The sequence below is a fragment of the Neltuma alba genome, unplaced genomic scaffold, assembly GCF_004799145.2.
Source record: "Neltuma alba isolate B1F8T4 unplaced genomic scaffold, ASM479914v2 tig00011962_pilon, whole genome shotgun sequence".
Lineage (NCBI taxonomy): Eukaryota > Viridiplantae > Streptophyta > Magnoliopsida > Fabales > Fabaceae > Neltuma > Neltuma alba.
Window position 1 is genome coordinate 414,789 of NW_021636540.1, and position 11,106 is coordinate 425,894.

At 40.3% G+C, this 11,106-nt stretch overlaps 2 protein-coding genes and 1 non-coding gene across 3 annotated transcripts; 2 read left to right on the forward strand and 1 right to left on the reverse strand.

Annotated features, from left to right (window-relative positions):
* The first annotated feature begins 1,715 nt into the window (after positions 1 to 1,715).
* Positions 1,716 to 2,627, forward strand: LOC114720016 (probable F-box protein At5g04010). Its single transcript, XM_028905598.1, has one exon. The coding sequence runs from the start codon at positions 1,716 to 1,718 to the stop codon at positions 2,625 to 2,627; it is 912 nt and encodes a 303-aa protein (XP_028761431.1).
* A 1,069-nt stretch (positions 2,628 to 3,696) lies between these two features.
* Positions 3,697 to 3,770, reverse strand: TRNAN-GUU (transfer RNA asparagine (anticodon GUU)). Its single transcript has one exon. It is a non-coding gene; the product is annotated as a tRNA-Asn (tRNA).
* A 190-nt stretch (positions 3,771 to 3,960) lies between these two features.
* Positions 3,961 to 9,770, forward strand: LOC114719989 (glycosyltransferase-like At2g41451). Its single transcript, XM_028905570.1, has 11 exons — positions 3,961 to 4,299; positions 4,803 to 4,952; positions 5,075 to 5,127; positions 5,655 to 5,763; positions 5,879 to 6,013; positions 6,143 to 6,187; positions 6,892 to 7,079; positions 7,592 to 7,733; positions 8,362 to 8,408; positions 8,861 to 8,948; positions 9,028 to 9,770. The coding sequence occupies exons 1-11, from the start codon at positions 3,973 to 3,975 to the stop codon at positions 9,292 to 9,294; spliced, it is 1,551 nt and encodes a 516-aa protein (XP_028761403.1). The 5' UTR covers positions 3,961 to 3,972; the 3' UTR covers positions 9,295 to 9,770.
* Positions 9,771 to 11,106: the final 1,336 nt, after the last annotated feature.

Sequence of the window (11,106 nt, forward strand, 5' to 3'; positions counted from 1 at the left end):
TCCCTGACAGCTGAGCAGGATTTTTTTTTTCCCCACTCATGATGTACGTGGATTCCATCGGGCTGGAAGCAATTACTTACACGGGCAGAGCGTTACTATGTAGCAAGCTGATTTAATTATACTATAATTGGTATATATAATAATGTATCTGGGAAGACGTTTTTACCAGCATTTGGGAAGAAATTATTCTTGAGAAAATTAGAATCCGGCGTTATGTTCAAATTCAAAATATTACTAAGTAAACAGGACTGAATTGTAGAAAGCGGACTCGCAATAAAGTCGATCTCTTCTCTGTGACCGGCGGAGCAGAGTTCCCGGTTCCCAAATCATATTTACTCAAATCGAAATGAAATCGCATGTGTCTTCCTCGCGACAAGTTCCTGATTTCAAGTATGCTCCTTTAATGTGGCATGTTGACGAAGCATGCTTTAGTGACGTTAAAGCCTAAATCCTCATTCGTTAGCAAACCTCGGGATAGGTATCACCAGCCTTCAATTTGAGGTGGTTTCTATGTGCATTTAGCCATGTCTTGAGTGAATGCAGAGAAATGTTCAGAGATGCAGTGTGCAGTAATGTAGGATGATCCTTAAAAATTATATTCCTTCCGTCTTAAATGTAAAATTCATTTTGAGTCTCTTTCAACCCTAAATGTCAAATCCATTTTAAGTCTTGTATTTACTATCAGAAAACTACCAACATAGTTAACTCATCAAATGATCCATTTTTTAGTTGATATACCCTCGCTGCACAGATAATCAAGGATCTCGTGGCTTCTCAACTTGGGATCACTACCATGTTTGTGATGAACATAAACACTTCCCCACAAGTTTTCGTTTTCTGTGGCGTTATGAAGAAAAGGATGTTGACATGTCATCTTAGGATTGGAAGATATACATCGCAGCTACCTTTAACCAAGAACACATTGCAGTTTTGATGTATAAACAAAGCATTCATCTCTGTAGTCACTCTTCAATCAGTTTATATATCAACATAATCATATAGGATATTCAAGATCTTTCTTTCATTATCTGCACTCCTGCTCCTAGTTTTTCAACAAGACTTAATTTGTTGCTTTCTAGTTCTGCTTCTGTTATTTTCCTGTAAGACTTGATAATGTTAATGATATCTTATTGTCCTCTTCAAAAAAACGAAAAGGGCGTTTACAGGGTCCAAGGGCTGGGGAATTTAAAGAGCTTCCCAAACACGCTCTATATGGCAGCTCCCCTGTATCGTTCCCGAGAAAGCAACCAAGCTACACTTGAAATCGTTTGTTAATTGATGATCTGCATGTGCAGGCATGGCTCATTCGAGTTTTAGAGGTCTTGAAACGGAATCAAACGACAGTGCTTTTGAACAATCCTTTTCCCTCTTGTTGGACGGACACACCGTTAAATCTGGATACGTGGGAAATTGACGCATGTTTAAATGATTAATAAATTAAAAATGAAAAATAAGCGGAAAAAATACGAGAACACAGATCCCCTGTTAAATTAATCTCGATCAATTCGAGGGGGACACTGCTCTCAAATACAAACCTGCTAATCCAGATTCAGGCGAAAAAGCATGTGTCTGGATGAAGCCTGTTTGGTTTGGACTCCGCACAAGGAAAATTCGCGAGAGGCCGTGATGAAAACCCAAAAAAAAGACTGGACCACGTGTCTTATAGTCTTGAGCCCTAACTCATATCCCCCAGTCCTACGTGGCACTTGAAGGCCATGCAACACACCAACACCCTCCACGTGCCCCCACGCGGCTCACCGAGTCACTCAGCATATATAGCCTCCACCCGCACCCCCCGTTCCCCCCTCCATCACCGCCATCATCACAGCAGTCAGAAAACACCGGAAAACGACCCCGCTGATACACTTCTCATGACGACAACTCCATCCTCACCACCATGGGAAGTCCTTCTCCTCGTTGCTCACCACCTTGACGCCAAAACCCTTGCCATTGCCTCATGCGTTTCCAAATTATGGTCGATTTCAATGTCCTCGGACCATCTTTGGAAACCCATCTTCACCTCCCATTTCCCCTCTCTGTCCACCCTTCAACACGCTCAACCTACTGTTTCCTTCCACCGCCTATTCGCCATAGGCCGCACCGCCACCAAGCGCCGCCTTCAGAACCCGGCGAAGCCCAAGATTTGCCTCAACGACCTTGTCTTTGTAATTTCCGTCTCCACCAGCGACTCCCTTGTTTTTAATCTAACGATCCCCTGCGACAAGATGGTCGCCGATCCACACGGCCTGTTCCGGTTTGATCTCGAGATCGGAGAGAGCGAGTGGGTGAGGGAGGCTCTGGAAGAAGTGAAGATCACGTGGAATGTGATATTGAGAGGGTGGAAAGATGTTTTCTGCATGATGGACAGTGTGGGGAAGTTGGGATTTCAGGCGGGTAGCGAGGGGTGGTTCTCGGTGGAGCTTCCCACACCAGGATGCTGTTCGAACGTGGTGGCGAGCTCTGTGGTGGCGGATTTAAAGTTAGGGCTTCGCGGTGGGAAGGAGAGAGATGGGAGGGTGAGAATAAAGAAGGTGAGTGTGGGGATTTTGAATATAATGAATTGGAGGTATGTGAGCCTTGAAGATGGTCTCCGGTACCTGCAGCATTTTCTTCATTGTGACTCGTAAAGTTTCGCGGGAATCCTCTGGCGGTTACTGTCTTTAGGAAAAGAGTACTGCACAGATATCCACGCATTAATATGTAATGTCATGTAATTATTAATTATTTTTCAAGAAGAAATTTTAAAAATTATAGATTCAATATACTCTCGAGGGAACTCTCGAGCGCTGCCCGCTGCTCAGTCAGTGTTCAGCCCTCACAAAGCTTGAGCCGTAGCCATATGAGCCCAATCAGAAGCCTGCATGCACGTTTCTTTTTTTTTTTTTTTTTGCCTTCTTGGTTATTGGTTCGGGTAAGTGTGAACATTTTTATAATTTCTTAGGACTGCCAACTTTCTTGTAGGTTTTTGTACTTCAACGAAGAATGATGGCATCTTTATCCCCAACTGGTTTAATTGAGCCCTGTACTGATGGGCCGAGGCCCTCCTGGGCACAAAAAAAAACAAAACATAGAGTGATCAGTGATGCAACCGTTCCTAGATAGATAGCCAATCGATCATATTATTGCCATCCGGATCAGTCGCTCCATCATTACTCTTGCAGCGATCTCTTTCAGACGGTCATGATCTGATAATGCTCCGACACGACATACCAAATTCACGGTGCAAGTTTTGTCATATGATAATGATAATTAGATCAACATAAAAAAATATAACCTTCATTCTCTTTCATGCCTCGAATTTTTTTGTGTGCATATAGAACCAAAGGAAGAGGAGTCATAGAATATAAAATATAATCTTCGATATTATTTACATTGGAAAAAGTCAACTATTTAGTGGGTTAATTATTATTCGCAGTATTTACCATAACCATTCGCAGTATTTGCCTTCAAGTTTGACTGAAAGGGTATTAATTCACTTCGCCTTCAGAACCCGGCCTAATAAGGAAGTGGGAGGATCATAGCCGAAAACTTTAGGTGGCAAGTTATTAATGATTCACTGTACTCGTTGCCAGATTTTTCTGACCCAAGGTAGAAAAAAGATCAAGAAAATTTAAAACGCGTTGCCCTTGCGGGCGATCTTACCCAGAAGCCGGAGCAGGGAAGATCAAATCATCAAATCAAAATGTGCACTGAAAACGCTAGAAGGAGGGCTTGAACCTCCGACCTTGTGGTTAACAGCCACACGCTCTAACCAACTGAGCTATTCCAGCAAGATGCGGTTGTGGGGAAGCATTTATTTATCGATTAAAATCAGTCGGGGAATGGAATAACCAAGACCAACGATAAAACGGCTATCACAGTCGTTCTCCTTCAGGTTCAACATATTTTCAGTTTCGAGTGGTTTCGCACCTTTCCCAACGCGCCTGCAGATATATATTTCATGCACTCACCCTTCTCCTTCTGTGACTCCTCATGGCGGGTCTGCAGTCTTCAGCGAGGCCCACCACTTCTTCTTCCTCTGCGGTTTCGACATCACGCCTCCTCTTACTCCTAACCATCCTACCCTTGATCCTCGCTTCCTTTGCCTTCGTCCTGCAATGGAGGGGTGGTCTTGACGACCCGGTCACCCGTTGGTCTCCCGACCACCATGAGTTCCCTGGCATGGGCACTTCCGCTCCTTCCCTTCAGACACATTCGTCTAGTTCTGATTGCGTCAACGTTCTCGGTCAGAGCCATTCGCCCTCCTTCCCCTATTACCGGGACTGGAAATTCGATTATGGGTCTGATCTGAGGCCTAAGGTGAGCGTATTTGTGGATTTCGACTCATTTTGGTCGATGGAATTCGAATTATCATCTACTGTCTGTTTACTGGGGTTGACGGATCTTGTGGCTCTTTCAAATTTTCTGCGTTGTTTGCGGAAGTCGTCATTTTGCTTTATGTTTGTTGAGTTTGCTGATCCGGAATTCTGATTGAAACTGTATTCCATACGATTATTTGGTTGAAAATTGGCTGGCGTATTTGTGTTATTGGATCTGCCGCCGGGTTGTGCTTATTTGGTACGGCATTAGAGTCTGTAATTTTGCCAGAAAGTAATTGACTTATAGGTCACTGTATTCATAATTACTCGTTGAATTTGTGATGTGTTGCAGAGTACTCTGGATATTCTGAAACCTAATGGGGATTGAATCCTCAATTTGTGTTTTTGTGCATTGATTTTTGCACTTCCTAGCTGTCTATGTTGTATGATTGCTGAGTCATGTGAGTGAATTGGGGTCTCTGTCTAATCTTCTATGTGTGGCAGATATGTATTACGACAAGCACTTCTGCTGGTTTGGAGCAGACTTTGCCTTGGATCTTCTATCATAAGGTTATTGGTGTTTCAACCTTTTTCCTTTTTGTGGAGGGGAAAGCTGCGTCGCCAAATGTGTCTAGAGTTTTAGAAAGCATTCCGGTGAGTCTAAGTGATTTTGCGTTTGATATTTTGGCAGTCACCCCGTTGTTTGAATTAGTTGTCAAATTATTGCACTTTAGTGTTGATACTCAACTAATATAGTAAGGCATACCTTACTTCAGGGGGTAAAAGTCATATACAGAACAAGAGAATTAGAGGAGCAACAAGCTAAAAGGTCAGTACAATTTCGTCATGTGGTGTTTTGATACTGTGAGATTGTGGAGTATTCTGTATTCTGTTATTGTTCTTTCAAGAGGACTGTATGCTAACGTTTTTTTTTTGCTCACTGGTTCTCTTTTATTGTATTCGAGCATATGGCTAATTTGTTGATCTAGTGTTTTATCTTTATCTGTCACCTACCACTTCGTGTAATTAACCTTCTCAGTATATATTTGTCTGGAGCTTGAGATTTTTGTATTACAACTACCAAGCTTGTGCTTTGTCCACTTCTGAAGGCTAGTTCTCTGTGCTCTTAAATGTTAGTTGCTGGTGTAGACTTTAGATCTGTAAAATCCATCAATGACTCCTGGTTAATAGTTTAAGCTGTCAGCTTAAGTTTTTCCAAGTAACTTTCTAATTATATGTTGGCGATTCAAAGAGTAAAAGACGTATCAATTTTCAGAACTTTTTCATATTGTTAATGAGTGCATTAATAGGATGACTCATACCATATTTGTAATTTTACATTCTTTTTTGTATCAGCCGGATATGGAATGAATCTTGGTTGGCAAGCTTCTTCTACAAGCCTTGTAATTATGAGTTGTTTGTGAAGCAATCTTTAAACATGGAAATGGCTATTATCATGGCAAGGGTAAGGATTATGATTTCTATAACTGAAGTATTCAATCAGTATATTTTTATTACTTCAACTTATTGGTAATCATACTAAGATCTTTAGTTTTCTTCTGCAATATTTTCATATTCAGGATTATGGCATGGACTGGATCCTCCATCTTGACACTGATGAGCTGATACATCCAGCAGGAACACAAGAGTATTCTCTAAGACAGCTGTTGTCTGATGTGCCTGGGAATGTTGACATGGTTATTTTCCCAAATTATGTGAGTGCATGTACTTTATCTCGGCCCAGAAATTGCTAAAATAATGTTGATATGAGTTAGTTATATCATTCAATGGGTAATTGTTCAAATGATTTATTTGGCCCTTTCGAATTCAATGTTCTGTTTCAGGAGAGCAGTGTTGAGCGAGATGATATCAAGGAGCCTTTCAGCGAGGTAATTTCCTTATTTATTTATCAACTCTTTTTTTACCCCCGAGAAGCTGATTCAACTGATGTTGAAGAGAGTGCAAAAGTGGTGTCTTTTTTTAAACTTATTATTTGTATACCGGCTATCAGCAGTTCCATATCTTTTGTGCCACATTGCGTGGTCAAGGGCAAACACTTTCTTTCTTTGATATTTAAAAATACACTTTCTTTCTGGGAGAATAGCTGAGTCAACCTGTAGCAAGTCATGCTCTTTGAATTTAAAGCACTAATATGGTTTATGGTACTCCCAAAATTCTGGTTAGCTTCTAATATAATTTCCTCTTATTTTAGGAAAAGGATTTTTTGGTGTAAGAACTAAGTCATCGGCAAATAACTCATTTGGATGGGATTTATCAAAGTCACACTTTTCGCTTTCATAATTGGTATTTAGTTGTGTCTTCAGCTATATTTCCCACAAATTTGAAAATATGGTTGTAGCCGTTTCTTGGTGTTTTTTTAATAAAAAAGGAGAAGAATCTCTAGTGGATGAATCCCCTTGTTGCAGATCCTGATTCTTACCATATCTTGTACCTTGAGGATTTCAGTCTTCTTTTTGTTGGTCCTCTTCAATATTGTTGCAATTTTTTGGTCTTTGTAAAACCAGACTTCGTCAGTGATGGCAGGTTAAAAATAAGTATTGTTTTTAATTGATATAACTCGCTATTGGCATAGGTCTCAATGTTCAAGAAGAACTATGATCATCTTCCAAAGGATGTTTACTTTGGAAATTACAAAGAAGCAACCCGTGGTAACCCAAACTATTTCCTCACTTATGGAAATGGGAAAGCAGCTGCTAGGATTCAGGATCATCTACGTCCTAATGGTGCACACAGATGGCACAATTATATGAAGACGCCAAAGTATGCTAATTCTGCACTCATACTCTTATAATATCATGAACACAGTTGCACAATGTATGTTTGTATGACATTTATAACTCTATTAGTTGAGAGATATAATTATGCATTTTAACTAGTCAAGTTGATGATCATGCATTTGATAACACACGTGTGTTTACAATTCATAATAGTCAGGGGACATATTATTGTTCATTTTGGAGAATAATGACATGATTCACTGATCACCTGGAGGCTGACTACCAGCAATTTTTTGGGGATGCTGGTCTTACACAAATTACTTTATGCTTGTGTTGACTGTCAAGCACGGTGTGATCTATTGATCTCGTATTGACCGGTCTTACCATCCTACCAGCAAATTAATTCTTCGGGCTTTAGTTATATCCATACCATTTTTTATCTATTGTTTAATGTCCTGCTAATAATTTGGGGGAAATGTTTAAGGCTTTATAAATGGCAGGATGTATAGTTTCTGCCCTTATCTCATGCACGAGCGTATGCGAATTCTTTTACAGTGAGATCAAGTTGGATGAAGCTGCTGTTTTGCATTACACCTACCCCAAATTTTCTGATTTGACTTCAAGGCGAGATCGGTGTGGCTGCAAACCTACAAAAGAAGATGTTAAAAGATGCTTTATGTTGGAATTTGATAGAGCCGTGAGTTATCATTATCTTTCTCTTGCTCTCTTTCTAGTTCTAAATACCACCTTGATGAGTCAATTGTTATTTGTGGTGACACTCGGAGATTCTGAATATTTTGTTAAATACTTGCTGCAAGAGTTTTCTTAAATAAAAAAAAATATTTGCTAGATTAACGTATTTGTTCCAGGAGCACTCAGCTCTCCTGGAGCATATATAATCGCAGACTCTCCCCATGGCCAATGTGCCCCCGCTAATCAAAAGGAAAGGGTCACATATCCTGCCAATAACTCTTGCTACATGCTGTCTGAGTTAAACTTTATTGCAGTTAAAATGATGTAAGGAAAACATTTGCAGTACCTGTATAACTAATGGGAAATTTCTGTTCGTAATATATTTGAATTTTCTTCATGGTGCTCTTGTCTCCTAGCCAAATGCCCGAATAGCCTCCACCAATTTTTACTTCTTTGGTGGCCGGACACTTGTCTAAAAGGTGTCTGTGACGTTTTTACATCATATGTTTACTACTGTTATTTATCATGTTGGACTGTGAAATAGCTGGTGGATGAAGAGGATTGTGGATATTGTTTTTGCACGTAGTTTGTCTGTCTAATCCAATAACTCTATCATATTGTGTCTAATGCAGGCTTTTATAATTGCTTCTACTGCAACTGAGGAAGAAATGCGTCTATGGTAATTATGTTAGCGGAGTACCAATTCAAATTTTGCTTCTTTTTTTTTTTTACCTGAGAGTTCGCCTTATTTTAGCATGTAATTTAGTAGCTGGCAACTATAAATATGACAAGTAGTGTAGCAAATCCTGACTTCCTTTGATAGATGCATTTAGTCACAAGGAATTATGTTGGAATTTGGTGCCACTTGAGCATAAATATTGTGCTTTAATAAAGACAAATTCCCCGCTGAAGCAATAATGTATTTTATGAAACTTCAAAGAATAGACAAGATGTTCATATGTGCATTATTTCTGTGATATTCTTCGGCATACTCTCTCCTCAGAGTTTTGCAGTTCCTAACTTAGAATTACCTCTTTGGCTCTTCTTGTCTTTTGTTTCACTCTGTGTTTTATATTTAGCTTTAAACCCAATCTATTTTGCCTGGATTATGAGTTAATCCATTTCATTTAGGTATCGAGAACGCATTGTGTGGACTGATAGGACGCTTAACTTGAAACTTTTGAGGAAGGGCATCTTGACTCGCATTTATGCTCCCATGGTAAGCTCACTTGCTTGAAGCTTTCCTCATGGTTATCCTTGAAGCATGTCTAAATTCAAAACGGTATTTATGCTTGCAGGTTATCATTCAAAGTTTGAGGGAGTCTGGCGTCTTCAGCTCTGTAATTGCAAAAGCCTCTCAAGCAACTATAACAAAAGACAATTTCTTAAAATCTGTTGAGAGCAGCAATTCATCTAGGACAACCACATCAGGGATGATTTCTTCGAGAAAAATTGGCGCTGGTGGCGAATCCCAAGCAGCTGCAAGGAGGGTCTTGGAATTCCTAGATGACTCCCATCCCTCTGCCATACCACCATTACCTTCACCTGGCCCTGAGATAATTTGACATCATCGCGTATTAGTTTTATCATTCTGACTCCTTGCCATCACCAGAATTTACTGTAAAGACGGGTCAGAGACTAGGATTGTGGCAAGCATTGAATATGAAAATGATAGAAGCATTTCTTCTGGCTGGATGTTCCGGTTTTTTTGGATTCACGGGGTTTTTCCCGATCATTATCCAAGCGCTAGTGTAAATTTGGGGTTCAGATTATAGGCATTGTAGAGGAAACATACAGAGCAGATTTTTCTATAACACCTTCATGATTCTTTATTTTCCAACCTTCCAATTGGTCTCCTCATCGTTTCTCGCCCTCTTATTTTTCCAGTTGTATTGGCAAATACTGTCTTACAGTATTTGTTTATCATACACATTGAGAGAGAGAGAGAGGATACTGCACAGGTGCTTAAGATTTTCTAACCTGGTTGGATTGGATGAAGAGCACAATAAAAATTGTGTATTACTAATTTTCTGCTTTTTGATATTTGTGTACGTTTAAATTGGATTTGCGCTAATAAGAATTTGCATGCATTTGCTCTTTACTTAAAACGTTAAATAGATTAGAAGGGTCCCCTTGTATTTCTGCAGGAGTGACATCTATCCCTTGCAGCCACTGGTACCTCTGGGCTCTGATCCTCTTTGGAGTTTGCTGAGTCTTCTGCTTTCCCTGGTCATCTTCCTGTGCTTTTGCTTCCCCTTTGCTCTCATCGTCATTCTTTCACGCATTCTGCTTCCTTCCTGTTAAGGGAATCTCAGCGTTCGTACCCCATAATATTGTTATTTTTTTTAATTGGGTCGGATAGGGCTGATAATGCTGATCCGTGAGCACCCAATCTGTCACGCTCTATTCAGGTTGAATAGGTTAACATTTTATAAGGAGAACTACTCTGCCATTCCTTGTTACCCAATTTTGAATCAGTTCCCTGTAATTTTCTTCCTTTTTATCCCATCCTTAATGGTTGCTGGTCCTTCCGTTAATTCAAAACACATAAGCCGTTAGTTAAAATTGATGGAGCGATTTTTTTTTTTTGGGAATGAAAACGGGTCAAGTGGCAAAACACCGGGTCTACAAAGGGGCACAGAGAAAACAAAGGAACCAATTAGCCTCCATCATCACTTTCCATCTGAAGCTCTTCAGATGGCTCGTGATCAAAGATTCGGTAGCTCCCCATCAACGCATGAGAGTGTTTTGCCAGGCAATCAGCTAAATTTAGCTCCGCCCGAGGGGCGTGATTGAGCACCACTATCCAATTTCTGGTCACAAGTTCTTTTGCTTCTTCAACTATGTCTATGAAAGGATGCGTCAGCTCACAACCCCTATAAGTTAAATTCACTGTTTCGATGCAGTTCTCCTTTGTCACCCAAGCCACTCTCTTCTCTCCCAGAAATCTTCTCTTTTGCAGCAGCCTTTGCTTTCTTTGGTGCTTTTTTTAATTATCCATTCGAAAGTTGGCTTCAATCATAGGTTTGCTTCTGAAGGCTGCGACCCATTTATACACATCTTGTTCAGGGAACGTGGAAGCTGCTTCTGGATATACTGAAGATTGCAGTAGCAATGGGTTCGAAAGAATGGAGAAATTGGAATGGTTTTGCAGAAGAAGCAATGATGAGGGAGGAGGCCAGAAAGGCGGTAGCGTCGTTGATGGGTGATTAAGAAGCTAACGAAACGAGAAGAAAAGCAAAAGAGCCAACACAAGAAGCGAAGAAAGCAATAGAAGTTCGTGGGTCTTCGTGTTAACTGTTAAGGAAATGCTTATAGAGGCTAGACCATTCGAGAGCTGCAAGCTTATGGCTAAGGCCTAATTCAATTGAATGTAA